The following is a 25,612-nucleotide window of genomic DNA, read 5'->3' as shown; positions in this document are numbered from 1 at the left end:
GGATGCAAAAGTTAATTTGGCTTTGATCTGACTTTTCGTTAATTAATGGTGAATTTTTTCCCCCCAACTTTTGACAGCTGTCAAAATCTGACAGCTCCATTATTTCCTATGGGGGAAGAAAAAATTCACAAAAAATTAATGAAGACTCAGCAACTGTTCTAAATTCTTGGGTTCGTTAGAGGACCCCCTAAGTTGTGTGCAAACCTGATTTGGCTTTGATCTGAACTTTCGTTAATTTTTTGTAAATTGTTTTCTCCCCCATAGGAAAGCATGGAGCTGTCAGATTTTGACAGGTCCATTGGTTCCTATGGGCCAAAAAACAAAAATTCACAAAAAATTAACGAAAAGTCAGATCAAAGCCAAATCAGGTTTGCACATGTCTTAAGGGGTCCTCTAACGAATCCAAGCATTTAGAACCGTTTTTGACCCTTCTAAGACACTTGTTTAATTGAACAAAAAAACATCGTTAAGTGAAGCAGGGGACCTAAAACAAAAAACGTTAAGCGAAGCATGGTCCCAAAAACGCTATGCGAAAATCGCCCATAGGGAAAAACGTTATACGAAGCACAATCTGACTCTGAAAAAATAAACGTTAAGCGAAAAAAAGTTAAACGAAGCAAACGTTATGCGAGGCACCACTGTATTATTTATGCTGTATGCTAATGTTGCTGAGGGTGGAGCTGAGAGAGAGGTTAAAAGGCGGAGCCTGAGAAGAAGAGTCAGTCAAGAGTGAGAGTGAGAAGGAACAGATATTGCTAGATATTGACAGCTGGTTAAGATAAATAGATAGAGAAGGTGATAATTATATGGCAAGATGAAAGTATGTATAGAGAGACCTGTGAATAATTTGCTTGTGTACAATGAACATCTGAAGAACATCTATGATTATTATTAACTTTGCTACACTTCAATAAATAGGTTTTGTTTGGATTTATCTGACAAGTGTTTGGACAAACATCTTTTATATTGTGAATAGAGGTAATCCACTGGTGGTAGTGAGGGAAACAAAGACTGGAACCTTTGAGAAGGTACAACAAGTAGGTACCTCAAAGAGGTGAACGTCACAGTCGGAAATGCAAAGGAAAAAGCAAGGGAAGCATGCAAGACAAATGCACAGAAAACAAACGGAACAGATTGGAAATGCACAGAGAACAAAGGAACAGGGTCAGAAATGAAAATAAAATAAAGGAAATAGCAAGGGAAACATGCAGGACCCATCAGAAATGGGGGGAAAAATCCAAAAGCAACCAACCCTGCCAAGACCCATCAAAATGGGGAGAACCCCAAAAAACAAACAAATCCCCCATCACAGCACAGAAACATAAACCCCCAGCCTAAAACCACACTGCAAAAATACCCAGAACAGTTTTTAAAAAGCAGAAAACAGCACCTTACCTTACCTAACAGGCAGTCCCAAGCCTCCCTGCAAACACACACATGCTCACCGAGAAGCAGAAGCTAGACAGCACCTTCTCGATTGCACTTACTCTAACCATTTGGGGGGGGGGGAAGAGCTACAAAGAAGCAGCCTCTTTTGCCACCTACAGTTAGCAATTTGAATTTCCCGCCTTTTCCCCCTGCCTTTTTCTGTTCGTAAGTGGAAGCTCCGATCACAAGTAGAAGCAAAATTTTGCAATCGGAGCTGTTCGTAAGTCGAACTGGTCGTAAGTAGGGACGGTCATAAGTCGAGGCACCACTGCAGTTTTAAAAGCTTCTGTACAGCTTAATTTGGACCAGTGCCATGAAACACAGAGAAACCTTAAACAAAAGATCTCAAAAGAGGCTTTATCTTTTGAGTTAAATGAATCTATCAGCATGAGAAAATCACAAAACAAAAAAGGCACCCATGGTAGAAAATAAAATATGATTTTTATTTTCACCATGAAACCAATGTGGAGGATGTATCCAGGATCTCCTACCAACTCTCCTCAGACTGAAGAAGCTACTTGAAAAAGTCATGAAACGTTTGAACCTAATAAGAAAGAAGTCCAGTTGCCATGACTCAACTTCCAGAAAACCTCACCTGGATGACTGAGATTCTTCAGATATCATGGATAATCCTAACCATAACTCAGCTCTTCCACTGCTTCTCCTCTCTTCCACCCCGTTTTGGCTCTTCTCTTCACTGAGTTACGCTGCCAGAAGGGTGGATTTGATTTAAATCATGATTTAAATCACTAGTCAGTAAGACTCAATTTAAATCAAGATTTTTAAATATAAAGACTTATTCTTGCAGGTAGTTACCCTGTTTCCCTGAAAATAAAACCTAACATGAAAATAAGTCCTAGTATGATTTTTCAGGATGCTTGTAATATAAGCCCTATCCCCAAAATAAGCCCCAGTTAAGTGAAAGCCCACCCTCCATCATATGGAGCATTGTGCAGCAACCACAAAAAGATGACATGACTCTATTAGAATAAATGTAAATTGTTGTACATGAAAAAAGAATATAAAACATCCCCTGAAAATAAGCCCTAGTGCATGTTGGCGCAAATATTAATGTATGAAGATTTCATATTTAGAATAACAACCTGTCGGATTAAACAGCTATATCAGAACTGATTTTAGTTTAATAGATTAATCACGCATATTTGGAGAACTACTTAAATGTATTTAACTAAAACAATAAAGTTATACAGCATATATATTCTTGTATTTGCTTAAACATCTATGCTTATTAGCTGAAGTGGTTAAACAAAATACTTTTTTTAAAAAAGGAAGCTATCTTCCAAACAATCGTCACATCTATCATTTAAGGCAGTGGTCTCCAACCTTTTCAGAACTGCAGACCAGTTGGTGGGCCAAGGTCCGTGCGTGGGGGGGGGTTGGGGGCACCACCTCTGCTCGTGGGGCACATTGGTGGATGAGCGTGGCATGCCCGCAGGTGGGTGTGATGTACTCACATGCATGCACAGATAGGCATGGTGTGCTTACGAGTGGGCCATGCGCACAAGTGTGCCACGCCCACCCGTGAATGTGCCTGCTGATCCCATTCATGCGCACACACCACGCCCACCATGGATGTGTGCAGGGGGGCAAGTGATCTGTCTCCATGGCCCGGTCCTGCAAAGCTCACAGACCGGCATTGGGCTGCAGACCGGGGGTTGGGGACCCCTGATTTAAGGTATGGCAGGAACACCACATCCCTTTTCCTCCAAAAGCATTTCATTAAAATAAATCCAATTTAAATTTTTTAAAAATCAGATTTTTTTAATTTTTAAAAATAATCTATTTTAATTCACCCCAGATGCCAGATTCAGTTTTTCTGGTGGACCTGAGATCAGTCATCATAAGGGCAGTGTGCTGGTACAATATGTTTATGCCCATTTCAAGCCCATTGCACCTTTAATCTTAGATTGCCCTAACAACCAATCCTATTTTGCAACTGTAATTGAAGTTATTTAGGATCCTTTTTTTCTCTGGACGCGAAGTAATGAACATTCTTGAAAGCTCTACTAAAATCTCCAAAATATCTTTCAATACTTTCCTTGAATGACACCAGTTCCTTCAGAGTGGCAGCCATATCTACTCACTGAAACTCTGTGCACACTTTCAGTCACTGGAAGTGTCAGTAAATAGAGGGCTACTGAAGGTTGACTCAGTCTGGACAAAAAGATTATGAAATGTACATTATGGAAACCAAAAGTGAACCTTTTGGTGGGGGAGGGCGTCATGCTATTAAATCTAGATTTTTCTGAGTACATAGTTATCTGCAGGTGATGCTGTCCTTTCCCTTCAGCGTTGCCTGGGGGCCGTACTGCAATGGATGCAGGAGAACGGACTGAGGCTGAATCCGGATAAGACGGAAGTTCTGAGGGTGGGTGCCCCCGTGGTAGGTGGCTTGGGTGGCTCTCTCACATTTGGAGGGACCACCTTGGCCGCGAAGAGTGGGGTCCGCAGCCTCGGCATATATTTGGACCCGACGCTCACCATGGAAACTCAGGTGGCGTCGGTAGTCCGCACCGCATTTTTCCATCTTTGGCGGATTGCCCGGCTGCGACCCTATCTCGACATGGGGGCGCTCACTACCTTGGTGCATGCGCTCGTAATCTCAAGATTAGATCACTGTAATGCGCTCTACGTGGGGCTGCCTTTGAGGCTGACACGGAAACTTCAGGTGGTGCAGAATGCGGCGGCCAGGCTCCTTACAGGAGTGAGAAAATATCAACACATCTCTCCAACGCTGGCCGCATTGCATTGGCTGCCCATCTGTTTCCGTGTCAACTTCAAAGTTTTAATGCTTACTTATAAGGCCCTAAACGGTTTAGGACCTCGATATTTGGCGGAACGCCTCCTCCCACCAAGGTCTACCCGGATCACCCGCGCGAGTCAGGAGGTGAGGCTGAGGAGCCTGACACCGAGAGAGGCCCGGAAGGAGAAGACACGAAACCGGGCCTTCTCGGTGGTGGCTCCTCGCCTCTGGAACAATCTCCCTCCGGCGATTCGCGTGGCCCCCACGCTGGGCACCTTTAAAACCCAATTAAAAACATGGCTGTTTATTCAGGCCTTCCCTCCAGCCAACTCTTGATTTTTTTCTTACTTTTCCTTTTTATCTTTACTGCTGTTCTTGTTTGATTATTATGTATTTGTCTATGTTTTATTATTTGATTTTATATTAGGAAGCCGCCTAGAGTGGTCCGGTGGGCCAGATAGGCGGGGTATAAATTAAATAAATAAACAAATAAATTGTGATCCACATCAATTTGATTTAAATCCAATCTACCCTGTCGCAGATAATTTGGTATACATATTCCAGCTACTACATCCAATGGGCTTAACTACAGACTGAACATTTTTGCCCTCAAGGCTGCATGTGGCTGTTAGTTCCAGAGGTCTTTTCAAGTAATCAATCTTGGGCAAGTGGGCTGGGAGCTTTCCCCAGAAGCTCTGTAGGAGTAGAAGATGGATAAAGAGATGGTGGCTGTGGGGTGACAGAGCAAGAACGATTCCTTTTCTTCCTTTGCATCAATCTCAGTAACCACCAGTTGGTAGCCACCAATGAGACTGCTCCTAAGGGCACAGAACCCTTGACAAAGGAAAGTTGGCTGCAATCCAAAATATGGCCAGAGTCAACAAAGTGGTTGTCTATGGCATATAGTTCAAAATACATCTACACATTGACTAAATGCTTCCATTATGTTGTGTTTTAACATTTTAACTATGCTGAAAACCTTAAGTGAGCAACTGAAAGACAATAAACATACAAATAATTAAAAAATAGTTTTGATATCCAAATTTGGATAATGTTATAAAGAAACATGTAAACAGTCTGATCATCAAAAGATTTTCCTCACCACTCTTAAAACATGCATGTACAATTGTGTTATAGTAACTGCTTTTAGAACATGCTTATAGCTCTGTTGCTGGCGACAATAAGAATAGCTAAGAACCACATACAGTGGTGCCTCAACTTACAAACGTCCTGACATACGACCATTTTGAGTTACGATCAGCTCTGACGGCAAAATTTTGCTTCGACTTGTGGCCAGAGCCTTCAATTACAAACACAAAAAGGCAGGGAAAAAAGGCAGGAAATTCAAATTGCTAACTAGGTGGCGAAGAGGCTGATTCTTTGTAGCTCCTTCACCCCAGCAGTTAGAGACTGTGGGATCAGAGGAGGCTGCCTGGTAAGGTAAGGTGCTGCTTTCTGCTTTTTAAAAACTGTTCTGGGTGGGGTTTGCAGCATGGTTTTGGGCTGGGGGGGTGTTATTTCAGTTTTGTCCCAAGCCTTATGGAAGGTCCTGTTCAACAGTCCTGCAGAAGTTAGCAGACACACAAATGCACCAGTTTTTAAAGGGGTTGAATTTAAGGTATAATTATAAAGTTAGTCTAATATAGCATGAGATACATTAATGAATCTGCAGCACTGAAGGGTTATTTAAAAAACATATTAAGAACTACATATTCCCAGGTGGTTTTTACAGGTGCCATTTTAAGGCACTTGAGTTATTGTTACTCTTCCTTCTTGTATTGCTAACAAAAAAACAAAAAACGAAAAAGGAATTCAGAAATTTGCAGATTAATACAGTAATTAGTTATCAAAACAAGCATCTGCACTTTATAGCTCCCACTCCTAGACCCTGGATCTACCAGAATTATGGACATATGGGCTGATATAACTTCAACAGTGAATATAACGTTCACCATCTCAGATATAACCTATATTTTGACAGAATTTTTTATGACACAGCAATTTGTTTATATTTGTTTATAGGATGAATTATAGATTCTTCAACCAATAATCTTCTACTGAGATCAAAGGGGAGTAAATGCTTGTAATGACAGAGGGAGGAAACCACCTTTTAGCTGGCCTGAAAGGCAGTCTTGACTCACTACCTGCAAAGGGTTAGGATCAGGGGGTGAGTCTCAGAGGTGAGTGGGACTAATCAGTAAGAAGTCCAGTGGGATAAAAGGATTTTTGTGGTTCTCTAATCTGCACTGGAAGAGAAGGGTGGTGAAACAGGTTTGACATAATTTCAGTCAGTGCTCTGATCAACAGAAGTCTCTTCAATGACCTTCCTAATTCATCTACCTGTTCTACTGTATTCAAAGTTAGTTTTTCATGCCTTTGAAAAAGACACCTAACTAATTTGTTTTTAAGACACTGGATAGCACTGCTAAATGCTATTAACGCACAGATGTTTTTACTAACCTCTTTAGTCAAATGTGTCACGTTAATTATTGTGAAACAACCAACAGCCTGGAGGAAAGAAAATGAGGAACAGACATCTTCCAATTAATAAAACATTTCTCTGCTTTAAGAAAATAGATACAACAGTCAACTCGGCAAGTGGCTATTTACAACTTAACATTCCATACTTAATATTAAACAAATATCCTTATACAGTGGTGCCTCACAAGACGATTAATTCGTTCAATGGAAATCACTGTCTTGCAAAAACATCATCTTGTGAAACCAGTTCCCCATTGAAATGCATTGAAATCTATTTAATGTGTTCCAATTGGGGGGAAAAATCACTGTCTTGCAAAAATTATCCATAGAAGACATCATCTTGCAAAACACAGTTCCCCATACCATCTTGGGGAAAAGCAATCCCCTTGCCTGCACTGCCTTTGGAAATTCAAGGGGTCTCAGATGGCCTTCCCCCTCTTTCTCTCTCCAGCAATAAAGAAAGAGAATAAAAGAAGTCAAAACAGCCCCCTGGCTCCTGACAATGGTAACTCCATTTGTCCTGATCCTTTAACCACAGAGAAAAAAAAGAGAAAGGAATATAAAACATCATCAGGACTTGCTGCCTTTGCAATAGGTCCTGATGAGGAGAAAAAGAGATGAAAAGAAATTGAGAAAAAACAGGGTTAATCACAAGTGCAATCTCCTATTAACACAAATTATGCAGATGAGTTTCCCACATCTGGGGAAATCACAGGGATCAGCAGCATACCCAAAGTGCAATAGATGAGCCTCCCCCTGGGAAAACCACTTTTATGACATGGTACAGTGGTGCCTCGCACAACGATGTTAATTGGTTAAAAAAAAAGTTCTGTGAAAACATCGTTCTGTGAAACACCATTTCCCATAGGAATGCATTGAAAACCGGTTAATCCGTTCCAATTGGAACGATTGCCGTCCTTAAGTGAAAATCGGCATAGGAAACATCGTTGAGGGAAACGCGGTTCCCCAATTGAAATGCATTGAAGCCGACTCAATGCATTTGAATGGGTTTGCAAAGTCCCTTTTTGCTCCTGTAAAAGTGTCTTAAACTGTTTGAAACCTGTTTTAAATGCTTGCAATCGTTAGCCCACCTCCTGAAACCTATGCAAGCTTAATTTGGTGTTGTTCTGAGTTTTCGTTAAATTTTGGTGAATTTTTTTATTCTCCATTGAAAGCCATTGAAAGGGATGTGGACTTCAATCAATCATCACTTCAATTCAACAGCAACACTATGAGTTCTGAACACTAACAGGTAAAAGCTCTGCAATGTAGAAATGTTTAGATGAAGTTTTATTACTCAGTATGATAATCACATTACCTCCATCAACACTAACCAGTTACAATAAGACCTCTCAAATACAAGCCAGGTATACAAGATATAAACTTCAGAACAGATTAGGATACTTTTTATTATCTTGCAAGTATTGCAGAATGCTGTTGATCTACAAATCACTGTTTCAGTGGGAGCAAAACAATTATATCCAGGGTATGATTATTAACTGCAAAATTTTTTCCTCTTAGGCTTTCTACATATATGTGTAGTAAAACTCTTTATGTCTGCCAACATGAGCTTGGAATAAAAATCCTTGCCCAGGGAGATAGTACCCTTCATATCCAGGTATTCCATAAATATTTCACCTGCAATGAACAGACAAACCTTGTCAAGTGGCAGGATCGGCCTATGTTTTAAATCCCGCTTACCACGTCACATTCAGGAATACCCACCGATACTACCTACAACAATGCTTCCTTCTCAACCCTGTCAATCTTGTTACCCCCAATTCCTGCTTCACCCACAATTCTAGCAAGAACATTCAGGGACATTCTGCTTTGAAGCACATATAGTACACTGCTTTATTCTGCATTCAGATTTTCCACAAGAAATTTAGAAAAAGAATGTAAACCAAAGGCAATCTCATTAACAAGCACCCAAGAGCTAGTATTGACACACATCTCCTACACTACATAACAGCCACTATACTGCTGCATGACAGCAAGTCTAGGAACCTGCCAATAGCCTTACATTTATTTGGATATAAGATACTTAAACTATATGCACAGTTATTATTACACTGATTGCAGTTGTTACACATTTAGGAGGAATATTACGTAGTATAGATGGTGAAGTCCTGATTAGATTAAACGTATTTTAACAATACTGTAAGACATCACAATCCAGAACACTGAATGCATAGATAACAGGCTGCCAAGTAATTTTTCTTAGGAATTCAACCTTTTTTAAGGGGATGCATAATAGTTGGACTCCAAACATTCCAGCTCTGTGGAATAGATTCAAAGTTCTACTGGACACTAAACATTCCACATCTGTGACTTCACCCATTTCACCCATAGCAGGTCATTTCCCTGAAGTCAAAGATCTCAAAAGTTTTACCTTAACAGTATCCAGTAAACTGCTATTTCCAGCATCAAAACTACTCTCAGCAGAAGCAGAATCATATACAGTGGTATATCGACTTGAGAACGTCCCTATATAAGAACGATTTGAGTTAAGAACGGCTCCGTACGCAAAAAGTTGCTTTGACTTGAGAACGGAGCCTCAAATTAAGAAACAAAAAGAAAAATTAAATAAAAAATCCTTTCCTGCTTTTTTTTAACCTAAGTTCACCTAAGGTCAAAAGAAGAAAAATTTAAAAAATTCACCCCCTAGTGGTAGATACAGATTAACCAGCTTTGCATTAGTTCCTATGGGAACTAACGCTTCAACTTAAGAACAGCACCTCGATTTAAGAACGAAAAACAGCAGATACGTATTAAATGGTTTTCAATGAATTCCTATGGGAAATGGTGCTTCGACTTAAGAACATTTCAACTTAAGAATGCAGTCCCAATATGGATTAAGTTCTTAAATCAAGGTACCACTATAGAGGGATGGAAGCAAGAGTACACTGCTGGAAACACTAAGATAAAATCCATAGTTTACAACAAATGTGCTGCTATACCAAAACTTATCAGAGATGTAATAGATACAAAACATATAAGGAACTATATGACAGTGTAAAGAAGCTTATATGAGAACCCTACATTCCACTCTTCTCAGAAAGCATAACTCAAGCCAGGGATTCTTCAAATGTCACACATGCACTGAAAAGGCAGGAAAACTATGCCCATGGTTAGTGTTTATTTAAACAAGATCAAGATAATAGCAAATTCTCTAGACAGGGATTGTAGTGCAGCATTCTCATTCCAGTTTGTATGTTCCTCAAGGTATTTTTCTCCCATCCTATTTATGCTGTGTTATAGATATAAACAACTATCTTAGGATGCTCCTATCTAGCTGACACAAAATAATCATATGCTGTTGAGTCAATTCTGACTTATGGCGAACCTTTTCAGGGTTTTCCAGAATACTCAGAAGTGGTTTACCAGTCCCTTCTTCTGGAGATGCCTTGGGACTGTGCAGCTTTCCCAAGGCCACACAGGCCGACTCTTCTCCCTGGAGGCACAGTGGGTTGAACTCCCAACCTCTAGTTCCACAGTCAGATACCTAATTCACACAAACCCATTGAAATCAAGCACAGTGAAGAGCACTAAAGCGGCTAAAGGGTAAAATCTTAGACATCCAATCAGTAGAACTAAACAGGACTTACTACTGATGACATATTCAGAGGAACATAACTCACTCTTTAGATTTATAAGATTGGTAAGTGAGTTAGATTTCTGGTTAAGGAGCCAGAGGGTAGAAGTTAATTCCCCACTGTGCATCTCAGAAGAGCCAGTCTGTATGGCTTTGGGCAAGCTGCAGAATCCCAGTTTTGCTGCAGAAGTAGGGAAGGTAAACTACAGTACTTCTGAAGACTCTCTAGTCAACTGATTTGACAGCACACTAGTATTATTACTACCACCACTACTACTATTACTACTTATAAGATGGCCAAACATTACAGTATTTTCTTTGTACAGTGTTTGAAAAGATATGTACCTCCCTTAAAATAAAGCTTTTTTCAAATTATAAAACCTTTACAACAGAGAAAAATATTTGTCTGAATTCACTACAAACATAAATACTACTGAATGTGTAACACTGCAAATCTCAAATGTCATAACCAAAACACTACAATTCATATTTACTAAAAATAAGCAAATAGCCACACAGAAACACAACAAATAAGTTGTGGTAGTTTTCAGAACAGCATTAGTTGAAAGATGAAAAAAATAAATGTACACGGAATTAGGTTGTTTTAAATGGCAAGTGGAAATAATGTTGTGGTTGTTTCTGCTGTATTACAGATAGATTTGCCAAACTAAGAAATCATATTTGCAATTAATACCTAATGTTGCTTGAACACCATGCTCACATAGCTTAAGGGAAACCCCATGACAAACTTTGATCTCCTACTGTTACAAAGTACTGTACTGCAAGCGAAGACTATACTGTAAATTCTTGCTACGTTCATTACTTAGAATAATCAAGCACTTTATATGCCAATTGACATAGGACAAGCTGTCCATCAATTGCAGAACCTGAGAATAACTATTTCCACTACAGCAGTGGCCACTATAACAGGAAAAGGTTAGAGGGTTTTGTGTGGCAACATCAGACGAACGGGGAGGAGAATAGAGAGAAGAGGTGGAAATAACACAGGAACCAAACAAATCACAGAACAGTTTACATCATTATGCAGCTCCCGCTCTCTTTAGAGCTTTCCCTCGACACCACGGTTGTGAAATAAAGCTCCTTCTGACAGGGCCAAGAGTTTTTACAGAGAGAAAAGAATAAACAGCAGACGACAACGGCGGGTGGGAGAGGGATTTCCCCCCCCCCGCCTCAATTCATCCCCTTTTCCAGAGGGGCCGCCTGACCTGTGCAAAGGACGCGCTGAGGGAAAAGGACGCGAGTGGGGAGGAAAAAGATGAGCGACGGGGGGAAAAAAAGGTCTGGAAGTGGAAACCGCCAAGGCTCGCAAGAACAACAAAGCTGGCCGGGTCTTCTCGTGACAGCGGCCCTGAACCTGGCGAAGACGGGTTAACCCGCTTACTTGTAAGCCCTGTAGCGGGAGGGGACGGGGGAGGAGGATGCAGCAGGAGTTTCTCCCCCCCCCCCCTTTTACCCGCCCCGCCAAGCAGGCCCCAAATCCTCAAAAAGGGGCTGCCGACGCTCGCCGGGTATAGCCGCCAGCGCCGGGGCCTGCTCTGGGCAAAAGGCGGTGAATGTGTGTAAAGGGGGGAGGGGGGGGAGGGGGTTGCTGTCAATGCCGCAGCCCGCCAGGCTAGGCCGCAGGGCCTGCCACTTGGTCGTCCCAGTGCACCTTGGTGAATGCGGGGAGAGGGAGAGCGAAGCCAAGAGAGCTTGGCTTATCCCCCCCCCTTTCTTCTCCCGGAGGCAAACGGTCGCCGTCGCTGTCCCTTCGCTTTCTTTCTTTCTCCCTCTCGTTCACTCACCGCTCTCGATCTCGTTGCCCTTTTTGGCGGTAGCAGCGTTCCCCATGGCCGGGCCGGGCTGTGAGGCGGCGGGAGGTCGGGTCGCTCCGTCCGTCCAGGAGGAGGGAAGGGCGGGAATCCTGAGCGCCTGTCGAGCTCGGCTGGGCGGCGCGGGCCAGCGCCTCCTCCTCCCTCCCCCTCAGCCCTTTCTTTCTCCCTTCCTTCCTTTCTTTCCTCGCTCGCTCCCTCTTGCCTTCTTTCTCTCAACTGGGTCTCCGGGAGGCCTCAGGAGAAAGAGGCGGCGGCGAGCGCTCTTCCCTGCTTGCTTGCTTGCTTACTTGCTTGCTTGCTTGCTCGCCTGCCCTCCCCGCCTCACACACGGCGGAAATGACGGCCGCTGAGGCACCTCCTCCTCCTCCTTAGTCGTCTCCTTGCCGCTGCCTAACGCTCGCGAAACCCCCTGCGGCGTCCCGGCCTGGTGTGCCTGAGGAGGCTGGATGTGACGGTTTCCCTTGGCTACCCATTCCGAGCTGACTAATTTTATTTTTATTTCTCCCCATGCATGGGAGACGGCTTTCCCTCCTCCTCCTCCCCCGGAGAATATCCTACCAACGCGCCACATACGCACGAGATGACAAGAGTGACAGACACCCCTCTTGCTGGGTTGTTGTTGCCAATTAATGGAGAATAGTCGCTGCTTAACCAGGCACTCCGTGAGGAAAGGATAGCAAGGGCTCGGGCCATGTTAATGCCCACACAGATTTGGGAATTAAACCCCCTGCAGCTCTGTGGGGCTTCTTGTCAGTAAAGGTACAGCCACCCCACTACAAGACAGCAAATCTCGTCTGTCCTCTGTGAGTTGTCCCCCACACAATGTGCTGTGACTTCTGAGCAAAAAAGGTGAGAGGGCTGTAGGGCATTCTTTCTTGGGAGGAAATTTCATATGCTTCAATTGAATTTGCTTCTGAGTAAGCATGCATTGGCTTGAGCGACGCAGCTGCAAGAATGTTTTATGCTGGGTTTAGCGAGAGATGCATCAGGAAATGAGACCTAATCCAGAAGAAATAGAGGCTGTTGTCGGCTGAACATAAGGATCAGCCTGGAAGATTTGGGTTCAGCCTGATCTGGATGGAGGTTTGTCTTCCTCCTGGGGAGCAGGAGTTCGGAAGTGTTGCTAGAGTTTGCCTTGCCTCAGGTTTGCAGGGGAAGCAACTGTGGCTGTTCCTAGTGAAAGTGGATCTCACCTGTTATTTATACCTTGGGTACTTTCAGGTTAGAATTAAACAAAGCACTACCCAGCGGTTGCTTTTGAAAAGGGGATACCTCATGAGGTGTAAAATGCAGAAACTATGCTGTTGACAAGAGCTTCTTTGATGATCATGTGACTGCATGGGGGGGCGACAAAAGTCATGCTGGTATAGGAAGGGAAGAAATTAAGTCTGACCAAAATTTCACAAAAGTGTGTAAGACTTGCATTTTCTGGCACTTCTCACCAGACTAGTACAAAAGAGATAAGGATGGATGGAGAAACAGAAAAGTCTGAAAATGAAACCAGAGGTTGCAAACATTAGGTCTGCAGTTAAACTCAGTGCTAGAGACTGAGTACTGAATTGCCTCATATCTGGCACACCTACCAGTATTTCAGCCATGCATAAAAGTAGTGAGTTGAGCTACGATTACTACTCATAATGTGCCCTACTGATGTGCTTTGCAGCAATTCATTCACACACAGGTATACAGTATTCTGTATACTCCGTTCACATAAATACACCAATGTTACACATACATCTTGTTCACATGTTCATGCATGCATATATCCTGAGATGGAAATGTGAGGAACAAGTGAACAATAACTGAGCTCTTTCTTAGGAGCCATTTATTCAAGCCATATCTCAGTTAAGATCCAGCTCCTTCGCCATCTCACCGCTTACTAATTCCTGAAGCTGTTTGTGGGCCAGAGAGAGAGGGCTGGTAGGCTGAATTTGACCCACCATCTGGAGGTTCCCTTTCCTACCATAACAATTACCTGTTAATCCTTTTTTGAATGCAGAGGGGCATTACGTTTAAAGATGAGCAGATGAAAATAATATTATATAACACAGGCATTGTAGACATGTGGACAATTTGTATTTAGGCATCTCATAGGTCTGGTTACTGTGCCTGCATCTGTAGTAAAGTCTGTTGCTTCTGGTGAATAATTATTTGAAATTTATGTAGCTTATGAGCAAAGTTTGTGATGTTTAATTGTCCAGGATGGATTTTAGATCACTGATAATACTTGTGAGTAGCTTGAGCTGGGGACTATAGCTGTCAAGAGGCATTTTACTGTTTGTTCTTCTGAGTCTTGCAGAATTCCTAGATACCAGTCTGGTTTTGCTGATTTGTTTATTTCTTATTTTCTCTTCACATTGGTGACTAGGTTTAAAGCATCAAGATATGACTCCGTCTGTTTTCATCTGTAGATGCACAGAAAGTGACAGCCTTATTTGAAAATAAGACCAGTTGAACTCATAAACAGATCTCAGTAGAGTGCATACTCAGGACCTGCTAATGCAAATTTAGACTATAATCCCATACATAATTACTTTATTTATTTATTTATTTATTTATTTATTTATTTATTTATTTATTTATTTATTTTATTGGACTTATATACCGCCCCATAGCGCTACAAGCACTCTCCGGGCGGTTTACAATTACTGTATATATGCATGTATGTATTTGAAATATTTTTACCCCACCTTTCTTGTTAAAGACACCAAATAAAATTAAAATATAGTGCAGTATTTAAAGCTAAAAGCAGTAGGTTTACAAACATTAAAAAGGATTAAACAAACACCACACTAAAAGACGGTAAACAGAAACAACACCAAAAACACATTCAAAACAGTAAGGCACAACAATCTATTTTAAAAACTCACTTGAGCAGAGTCGGACACGACTAAATGACTAAACAACAACAAGTCCTACTGAACACAGTGCAACTTATTTCTAAGTAGATACCTATAAATGATCAAGTTTTTACCTGATACTGTGTTTACTTTAGTGCAGAACCTAATTAATAGTGACAGAAGCACATAGGTAAATATTTACTATAATGTATTATTTTATTAAATGTAAGAGTTGGCTTTCATGTTCACATTGGTTTCCGAAATAGCTAAGTTAATGACTGCCTTTCACCTTTTAGACATCTGAAATTAAGTAGTAGGATATTATTCTAAATTGTATAATGGATTCAATAAGTATACTTACCCCAATATAACTTCAGTTGAGTGTACAGTATATGGGACTTCATCTTCAAAGTATGTCTTAGCAAACTTGAGTCCTACCAGCTCTCATTTTGGAACTTAATGCTGCCTTTATGTAGCATTTACAGTACTCAGATGTTTGTTTGTTTTATTTGTACCTCCTCTATCTGGTCAATACGACCACTCTAGGCGGCTTCCAGACAGGTGAAAATATATACATATAGCAAAATAAAAATATCCAGCAATAGATAGTAAACAATAAATAATGAACAATAAGCAATAAACAAAAAGCAGATTCTTCAGAGATGACAAAAGATAGATAAAGAAAAAAAATTAAGTATTATCTGGAGGAAGGCCTGCTTAAATGTCCAAGTTTTTAGATGGGTCTTTAAAATACCCAGCGACGGGGCCGCATGAATCTCTGGAGGCAGGTTGTTTCAGAGGTGAGGAGCCACCGCCAAGAAGTGAGTGTAGGGTTTCAGCCCAAGTGTAATTTGATACTTTTTAACCTGTGTAGGGACATGGTGGTGCTGCAGGTTAAACCACAGAAGCCTCTGTGCTGCAAGGTTGGAAGACCAGCAGTCGTAAGATCGAATCCGCATGACGGAGTCAGCTCCCGTCGCTTGTACCGGCTCCTGCCAACCTAGCAGTTTGAAAGCATGTAAAAATGCAAGTAGATAAATAGGTACCACCATGGTGGGGAGGTAATGGCATTCTGTGTCTAGTCGTGCTGGCCACGTGCCCACGGAAACTGTCTATGGACAAACGCTGGCTCTATGGCTTGGAAACAGGGATGAGCACTGTCCCCTAGAGTTGGATACGACTGGACTAAATGTCAAGGGGTACCTTTACCTTTACCTAACCTGTTTATTGTACTCACAAGAAGAAGGTTTATGTTGCAGTCTTTGTATGTTGTCATCTCTGTATCTTTCATGGTATGCACAGTGGTAATCGTAACATTTTAATAGATATTTGGCATTTTGTGAAACCCCCATTTCATGAGGTTTGAGCTTTGCTTATGCAAATGATATCATCTGTGGTTTTGAATATTTAACTTGTCATAGCTGTTTTATTTGTTTCAGCTGCACAATTAAATACTGCAGTGCTATATGTTCTGGTTCAATCCGAGAACTACGTTCTTCATCTGTCAGCTGGCTGTTATCAAGAACAGAGTGGGGCCTTCCAAATATTGTTGGACTGTAGGTTCCATCATCCGTTGCTACTGACCATGCTGACTGAGGCGAATGAAAGATGGAATCTAGTAATATCTGAATGGTTACAGGTTCACACTCTGATTTAGAAAGATGATTAAAAATGACAGATCATTCTTAGCAATGTTCTACACTTTTCAGTTAGCTGAAATTAGCCACACTTGACTATGCTTTACCTGAAAGTAAGATTTAGTGATACTTAAGATTAGAGCAGCATTATACTAGGAGCCTTCTGAGAGACATTTACCATGTGGAGAGCCATATATAGCTAATTATGCAAATCCTTGCAAACAAGACAATTCAAGGAGGCACATAGGCTGTAAAGCTGGAAAAAATCTTGGTTTCAAGATTTTTCACTCAGTTGATCAATATGATAATCATGAGCCATATATTTTACAATATGGAGAATAAGAACTGAATACATATATGCCTAGACTTGGAATACTGTACTGCAAGTCCTCCTTCCCAATTTTGTTGCACATTCTTCAGGAAGCTGTTTTCATAAAATCAGTCTTCATTGTACTTGATTATTATATTCATAGTTCATTTTCCATTGAGGCTGAGTTATTGACATGCTTGTAATTTTATATCAAAACAGCACCAATTTTTACATATGGTAAAACATACTGTTTTAAATCAATCATATTTATATTCACAGTTATTATTACTTTCATGTGCTAGTCTTCTTTTCTTTTCGTATAGTAAAATGTTCCTGTGTTTCTATATTATATTTGCAAACATCTCTTCTATAATTTACTAGACTTTTCCCCCTCTCCTTGCACAAAACTTTCAACTGCTGGGATTCCTTCTGGCCTGATACAGAAGAACCAGGTAGACTGGGTTTCTCTCACTACGACTCAGAAATGATTTGTAAAAGAATATTAAGGATCACATTGGGCTTTACCCAAGCAGTTGAGGTAACCACAGAGGGAATGGAAAAGGCACTGTGGTTTCTCTAGTTTCTATACCTGCTTTGAATACATGCACTCCAACAATTCTGTGTGCCTTTGAGATAAAAGTGCCATTCTTTGTAATGGGGTAATTATAGCTACTTTCTACCAGTGGAGTAGCTTTCTTATGGAAGGTCCCTCTGCATGTTTGGGGGCTCTCCACACCCCTAATATAGCTCATCTCATTCAGCCGAGTCCCCTGATTTTCTGAATAGTACTTTCAGAAGACTGGAGTGGCTACAGTGGAGACATAGGCCTATCGAAATTTGCTGTCACCTGTGTGGTTGCACATATTTGGATTGTTAGTACTACTTATGTTTTCCATTTTTATGTTCTCCATTTCTCAGAATGACATTTTTAAAATTTTTGTATACTTATTGATCTTTTCCTTAATATTGGCTGTTAATTGATGTAAGATGGCTCCTTATGCATTGTTCATAATTTTCAAATATCTTTGTTTAATTATGTTAACCAGAAAGCAGAAATTTGTTTTCCTCCCATTGCATACATGAGAAACGATAAGGGGAATAAGGGAGCACGTGCGTCTGAAAGTGGTGCTTTATCACACACAAAGTGGCAAGCCATGGTTTGCTGCTATACGTCTGAAATGCATTCTGATTACAATACCTTTAAATTACTTCTTACAGGTTCACTGCAGTGGGAACTGCTGGTATGCTGAATTCTGAGAAGAAGTATTAGTGGCAAATATATTATTGTGGAGTGAGAAAACAAAACATGAAGATGCTAGCCTAATTCAGATGTTTTACACACCGGAAGGTGAATATGCTTAAAGGGGAGTTACTAGCCCCATATCTTCTGTCTTCATTTTCTTCATGGTTTCAACAACAGTCTGAGTTCTTGTTCATGTATATCATCTCCCCCTGCCCAAAAGAATGTGGTAGATGCCTTCTCCTCTTCAAGTGCAATACTGAAACTGATGAATGTGTTGAAGAGATGGTACTTGGGACATGGTGGCACTGCAGATTAAACCGCAGAAGCCTCTGGGCTGCAAGGTCGAAAGACCTGCAGTTCGAATCCACGTGACAGAGTGAGCTCCCTTCACTTGTCCCAGCTCCTGCCAAACTAGCAGTTCGAAAGCATGTAAATGCGAGTAGATAAATAGGTACTAGATAAATAGGTACCACCATGGTGGAAAGGTAAACGGCATTCCATGTCTAGTCATGCTGGCCACGTGACCATGGAAACTGTCCACGGACAAACACTGGCTCTATGGCTTGGAAACCAGGATGAGCACCACCCACTAGAGTCACACACAACTGGACAATTGTCAAGGGGATGGTAATTATTTAAGTGTTATGTCCTTTCCAGATTCGTCGTCGTTTAGTCGTGTCCGACTCTTCGTGACCCCGTGGACCAGAGCACGCCAGGCCCTCCTGTCTTCCACTGCTTCCCGTAGTTGTGTCAATTTCATGTTGGTTACTTCGCAGAGACTGTCCAGCCATCTCATCCTCTGTCGTCCCCTTCTCCTCTTGCTGTCACACTTTCCTTACATCAAGGTCTTTTCCAAGGAGTCTTCTCTTCTCACGAGATGGCCAAAGTACTGGAGCCTCAGCTTCAGGATCTGTCCTTCCAGTGGGCACTCAGGGTTGATTTCCTTTAGAATTGATAGGTTTGTTCTCCTTGCAGTCCAGGGGACTCTCAAGATCCTCCTCCAGCACCACAATTCAAAGGCATCAATTCTTCGGCGGTCTGCTTTCTTTATGGTCCAGCTCTCACTTCCATACATCACGACAGGAAAAACCATAGCTTTGACTATTCGGACTTTTGTTGGCAAGGTGATGTCTCTGCTTTTTAAGATGCTGTTGAGGTTTGTCATCGCTTTCCTCCCAAGAAGCAGGCGTCTTTTAATTTCGTGGCTGCTGTCTCCATCTGCAGTGATCATGGAGCCCAAGAAAGTAAAATCTGTCACTGCCTCCATATCTTCCCCTTCTATTTGCCAGGAGGTGATGGGACCAGTGGCCATGATCTTAGTTTTTTTTTGTTTTTTGTTTTTTGGATGTTGAGTTTCAGGCCATTTTTTGCACTCTCCTCTTTCACCATCATTACAAGGTTCTTTAATTCCTCCTCGCTTTCTGCCATCAGAGTGGTATCATCTGCATATCGGAGTTGTTGATATTTCTTCCGGTAATCTTAATTCCGGTTTGGGATTCCTTCAGTCCAGCCTTCCGCATGATGTATTCTGCATATAAATTAAATAAGCTGGGGGACAATATACAGCCTTGTTGTACTCCTTTCCCAATTTTGAACCAATCAGCTGTTCCATATCCAGTTCTAACTGTTGCTTCCTGTCCCACATATAGGTTTCTCAAGAGATAGACAAGGTGGTCAGGCACTCCCATTTCTTTAAGGACTTTCCATAGTTTGCTGTGGTCCACACAGTCAAAGGATTTTGCATAGTCAATGAAGCAGAAGTAGATGTTTTTCTGGAACTCTCTGGCTTTCTCTGTAATCCAGTGCATGTTTGCAATTTGGTCTCTAGTTCCTCTGCCCCTTCAGAATCCAGCTTGTACTTCCAGATTACGTATATAATATGTGAATGAGACTATTGTTGCATTTCAGTTAAACTACAGTTTGTGAGGAACCGAACATCTTTTATCTGATTACTAGAAAATGTACTTGACTTCACTTAGGTCAGAAAACCTTTGGTTTCACACCCACCCAATGCTTTGACATAATTTTTTTTTCACACGTCTTTTTCCCTCCTTCTATTTCATTATGTGTTCAGCCCAGTACTCACTTCTACTCACACAGAGCTAGAGTTCACTATTTGGAAGTTTGGGGATGTGAAGAACACAATCACATTTAATCCAGTTTGCTATAATGTTTTTGTATCATAGTGTATCATAACCAAAACCATTTTTAGAAAATATTGCTTGCAATACATGTTGCATGACAGAATAGAAGAAGGAAGTTGATAGAACCATAGTGGACAACAAATGCTCTACTTAGTTCATAGCCAGAGAGAAAGGACCTTATACCTGCAGTTTGTAGGACATGCTTAACAGAAGGGTCTACCAGCTAGTATGACCAAATACTGCTAAAGGCCAGTTGAGGCTTTGGCAAACCAGTTTCCAAATATAACTAGTCTACATAACTAAGCTGGGAAATGAGTATAATCTGGCATATGATTTCGGCTGTCACGAAATGAAAGATGGTTTAGAACAAATATTTTCCAAAATATTTATAACTACTTAAGGTTTAGTTAGAGGGAAAGGTTCTCATACCAGAGATTTCTTTGATGTGCTTTACAAAACAGTAAACCAGAAACTATTAAACTATTTATTAGCTGTTTTTCATTGTGCCTATTTGTGACTGTGCAGGATCCAATTTCAGGATATAACCTACCCGATTATTTTATTTGGGACATCAGTACTAGCTGTGATAAATGTAGTGTTTCTCATTCAGTTTCAGAGATTTTTCATGACAAACATACTTTCAAATATAGGGTTTGCAAAATAAAGCACATTGTACTATAAATATAATTTATATAATTTATTCTGAAATATTTTTCCAGATATGCAGTTGTTTTGTGTTACATTTTATACATTCTCATTTCTAAGCATATTTTAATGTTTTTCTATATGTTTCTGTGTATGAGAATAAAGGAAATCAGAGCAAATGGGGAAGGTATGTGGAAGCCCAAAACACCTGCCACCATGCTGTGTTTTGATGTCTTCGTCTTAGTGTGTTCAACCTTCCCTTGATTATCTTGTGTTCTAAAAATCAGTAGAACTGCCCAACAAGTTAATAGTTTTGCATTATTACATCTCCTACAAAGGGAGGATTTATTTGAATGGAATTGCTGGTTGTCCGTTTTGTTTACCACATATTATTCTGGATGATGAAAACCAGCAAATTTTCTTTCAGAGAAACAATGTAAAAGACAAACTGCCTGCATAAATGTGGCTAAGGAGGAAAATACATTATTCCTGACATACAGTGTGGAACAAGCTACTGGAGCTAGAGTTAAAATCAATGGGCTAAGGAAGTAAATTATTAATACATTCTGCCATTTAGTCTCATTTACTAGTAAAAGAGATGCCAATGTTCTCTTTGACCCACAGTATGCTCAAATGCATTAAACAGATCTTAGGCAACCGCAGCATATTTATTTCCATTTCCTGATGCTTCACATTAGAAGATGAGTGCTGTGAGATAATGGCTGTTTTACAGGGCATTAATAGTTCAATGTAGATAATACTGTTCATGCATTTAAGCAAAAGATCTGCTTTAAAGTCAATCTAGGAATCAAGCAAATACTGTACATAAAACAATAACATAAAACAGACATGCATCCCCCACTCCCCACCAAGAATGGTCAACAGGTAAGAAATAGTGGCTGGTCACACTAAATGTCAGTGACATTGTGAATCCCTTCTGGGTTTTAGTCTGCACTTTACATGTCCTATTCAAAGTGGTGAACCATGTCCCTGGAATAGGTTCACACCTTGTATATCTCGGTAAAGTTCAAATTAAAACTCGGTGTGGTTTTTCAGCACCAACAAAATGCCAGTGTTTCAGAGTTTTCTCAGTGCCAGAAGGACACTTCCGAATTACTCAGAAATATAATCTTCTTTAACTATTGATTATAAATGTTTTCAGGTTTTCTCCTTTGAAGACAGTATGGCCTTAGTAAGGTGGTTTGTGTGGCTTCTTCTAGACCTATAGCAGTGGTCAGGGAACAGGCGTAAATTACCCCAAGTGGGGTAAAAATTAAAATCCTGGGGGTAATGAGAACAGTCACGATAGGCATTTTACCCCGAGGCATTTTATTTCCGACGATGCTGTGTGTAGGCGGGTGTTCCGTCGCGGGAAGAGCGAGCCCTGGCGAAGAACTGCACAGGGCACCCGCCTGCCCTCCTCGCCTCCAAAGTGGGGGGGGGAGGGCGGGGTACCAGGCCAGCTGGACTCTTTGCCCGGCAGAACCCTGGCTGGGGCTCTCCTTCCTGCCCGTGCCCACCTGCCTGGTGCACTGGTGAGGAGGCCCTCTTCCCATCCCATCTTACCAGAGCCCATGGCCAGTGGACCTGCTGGCCCTGTGGCACCCACCTCAAGGATGCGCTTTCCCAGCATTGTGACAGCTCCAGATTGGCTACCCAGACGATGGCTACAGGTCCTGGGCGAGCACAGAGGCGGGCCGGGGGTTGGCCTCAGACAGCAGACGGCAAGAGCCAAGGGGGGTGGGTAATGTCAACGTATATAAATTTTTGAGGGGGGTAAAAGGTAAAAAAGTTCCCTGACCCCTGACCTATAGGCACCACTGACTGTCTCCTGACAGCCTTCCTTCCTCGTGTCGGAATGGGTGGTCAACAAGGGAGGATGCCAGCCATGATAGGAGCTACTGGCCCTGAGAGCCACCTGCCTTTCTTGCCTCCCAAGGTAACAGAGATATTTTTTACTAATTTGTGATTGAGGAGGGAGGCCTGTGGGTAGCACCCTAAGCCAACAGGCAGAGTTGCAGTGTTGTATCTGGGACATGGAGAGTCACATGAGGCTTCTGCAATGCTAGCTGTTGTAGATCCAAAAGTCCCACATCAGACGAGCATGTGCCATGAGCTCCAGTCGGTAATTATGTGCAAATGGCAGAGATGGCACAGCTGGCCATCTTGTCTGCTCTGGGTATAAAGGGTCTCTTGCCCAGAGATTCCATCCTTCCCAGCCTCCTGCCATTTGGGTGTCAAAGCAAGGGAATGTTACTTTTTGGGAATATATATCCCCATGTTGGCTGGGGTTATTTTGGGAGATATAGTTCAAAAAAGTTACCCTTCCAAGCTCTACTTTCTATATAACTCTTGTTCCCCTTGTCACACAAAATTCTGCTCTTGAGGGATGAGGAACCCTTTGAAATTGTGTGCAGGAGCAGAGCAGGAAGGAAAAATTGGCTGAATTAAGAGCGCCACACACTGTAAATGGGAAAGCATTTTTCCTTGTTCAAGACAGTGCTGGATCTATACCATCCAGATAAATGTACTAAACACAACTGCAAGAGTCTGCTGTAGATCACTCTTGTTGATGACCCTTTTCCTTATATGGAAAGCTAGGAGAGGAATGAATCAATTTTGGGAAGTATGCTTTCTGTGTTCCTCCAAATCTAAACTGCTGTTCTTCAAAAATCTTTGTATTTGTATTTTGCTGTTAAGGAGTCTTGCTTTCATTTGGACCTCTCCCACATCTGTCCAGATCAACCTGATCTGGTTCAAATTTCCTCTGACTCCAAAGCATGACCTCAGTGGCTTCTCTGTGTCCAATGGGTTATTTGAGAAGACCCTGCCCTTGTAATCTTCAGTAGGTTCACTTAGATGTTAAGTCCCTGTGAGGATGAGGACAGTGGCCTTGAGGCTCCTGTTTGTGGGCTGTCTCACCTCTCCCCAGGATGTGCTGAATTTCACACTATGAATGCTCAGATAGATCTGGGGGATAATAGGGTAAATGGTGGTGTCTTGGGGAAAACAAAGATCAGGGAAGATTTTGAGGAACAGATGCAGGAATATAATCAGGAGTAATAGAAAGGGTGGGGAAAAGTGTAGCAAACCCAAGAACTGTAAGGCGAGATCAACGATGAGATGGAGGAGGAGATCCTTAGCAGCTGGGAGCTAGAAGAGAGGATTTAGAGGTAGCCAAGGGAAGAGAACAAAAAAGGGAGAAGACAAGATACAGAGATCTGTCCAGACAGTGGACTGGATATCAGACAAAGAGCAGGAAGGAAAAGAAGTCTGAGATGATGCAATAGAAGATCCCAAGACAGAATCATACGTATCAGCTGGACATCAAGAGCCCAGATGAACCTGAACCTCCCAGGGACTGGGAATGTGTATATAAAGAAGACCCATTGACTAGGGTATTAGTTCAGCTGAGAGTCCCCTGAGAAGAGGTGGAGAGGCATTTCAACCCACACCTACCACACAAGCCCTCTTACTGGGGAGAAAAGGAAAAAAGTACAATATGTCAATTGAAGAGGGATCTCCTGGAGAATTAGTGGTCCCCCAAACTAAACCCTGGCAGAAGCTAAGACCCAAGCCAACATTCTCAACCCAGGGCAGTTACAAGAAGAGCAGGAACCCAGGATCAGCCACCATGCCCTCGGTGCAGTGTTATAAACCACCCCTGCTGTTCCACCCTGGGTGCTAACCCAGAAAGACAAGAACCTTAGCAAGCTCAAGAATGAACTCCTCCTCAATCATGGTAACTGATGGGGGTAGAGTTTCTGAAGGAGTTGAAGCTAGACTTTGTACCCAAGCACTGAGGGAAACTATCTTGAAATTGTTCAATGTTGTTAAATTTACACTGCTGTCTCCAAGTTCAGTAAACCCCAGTGTGTTCAGAGGTTCTTTGGTGTTTTTATTTATTTATTTATTTATTTATTTTTGCATCTTGGGATGGAGAACTCAACCAATCTACAGGGGTCAGTGGGGCTCACAGTCCCATTTACTTGAATGGGGCTTATTCCCAATATATGTGCATAGTATTACAGGCTTAGTGTCCATGGAGCCAGTACATTTTTTTTCTTTCCATCCATGCATTTTTGGCAGTCTTTTGTTGCTTCTGAGCAGGTGGAGTGGTCTCTAAACAAAATGGCCTGCAATAGGCCATGTTAAGCAAGCCCTTTTATCCTTACATGAACTCTCAGTCCGCTGCCTTGAACATTTGTCAGCAGAGGGAGCTGATCTTACTTTTCAGATATACATGAACAATGGAATATGTTCAAGCAGCAAAGGTTATGACGTTTTAATTACTTTTTGAAAAGCAAATGCTCTTGCTATGCTTGGAAATCCCACAAATACAAGGAAAAGTGGGCTCCCTTTTTTCTGCAAGAGAGTGGGGAAGAGAATAAATTGCACTTTGTTTTTTGGTTTTCACATCACTGGGTGCAACAGTGTTCTCTACAAATGGGACAAGTAATAAGATAACATTTCAAGAAGATAATATTTACTAGCCTAGAAGTGGTCCCTTTAAATATCTTTATTCTATTTGGTTGCCCTGGACAACTCTTGTAAACATCAGTGACCTTACATGTGGCCTTTGAAAAAGCTGGGAACTGAATCTGATGGGAAAGGTTAGGTCATTTCAGAGCTGCTTGAATCAGACTGTAAGTACTCACTCTAGATGGTAATGTTGTTTTGCTTCATCTAA

The 25,612-nt window shown here is 41.7% G+C and overlaps 2 protein-coding genes across 2 annotated transcripts in view; one reads left to right on the top strand and one right to left on the bottom strand.

Annotated features, from left to right (window-relative positions):
• The window catches only part of PRKACB (protein kinase cAMP-activated catalytic subunit beta), a 103,573-nt gene extending 91,310 nt beyond the window's left edge, over nt 1-12,263 (bottom strand). The window contains exon 1 of the mRNA XM_020795066.3: nt 12,074-12,263. Within this exon, the coding sequence (XP_020650725.1) occupies nt 12,074-12,119 (46 nt within the window). The 5' untranslated portion in view covers nt 12,120-12,263. The remainder of the gene's footprint in view (nt 1-12,073) is intronic.
• A 241-nt stretch (nt 12,264-12,504) lies between these two features.
• Nucleotides 12,505-25,612, top strand: part of TTLL7 (tubulin tyrosine ligase like 7) — a 114,044-nt gene continuing 100,936 nt past the window's right edge. Inside the window, exon 1 of the mRNA XM_072997875.2 lies at nt 12,505-12,952. The gene's annotated coding sequence lies outside the window, so the exon portion shown is untranslated. The remainder of the gene's footprint in view (nt 12,953-25,612) is intronic.

The sequence above is a fragment of the Pogona vitticeps genome, chromosome 4, assembly GCF_051106095.1.
Source record: "Pogona vitticeps strain Pit_001003342236 chromosome 4, PviZW2.1, whole genome shotgun sequence".
In the NCBI taxonomy this organism is placed as follows: domain Eukaryota; kingdom Metazoa; phylum Chordata; class Lepidosauria; order Squamata; family Agamidae; genus Pogona; species Pogona vitticeps.
The sequence above is the reverse complement of the archived record's forward strand: the minus strand, read 5'-3'. Positions and strand labels throughout refer to the sequence as shown.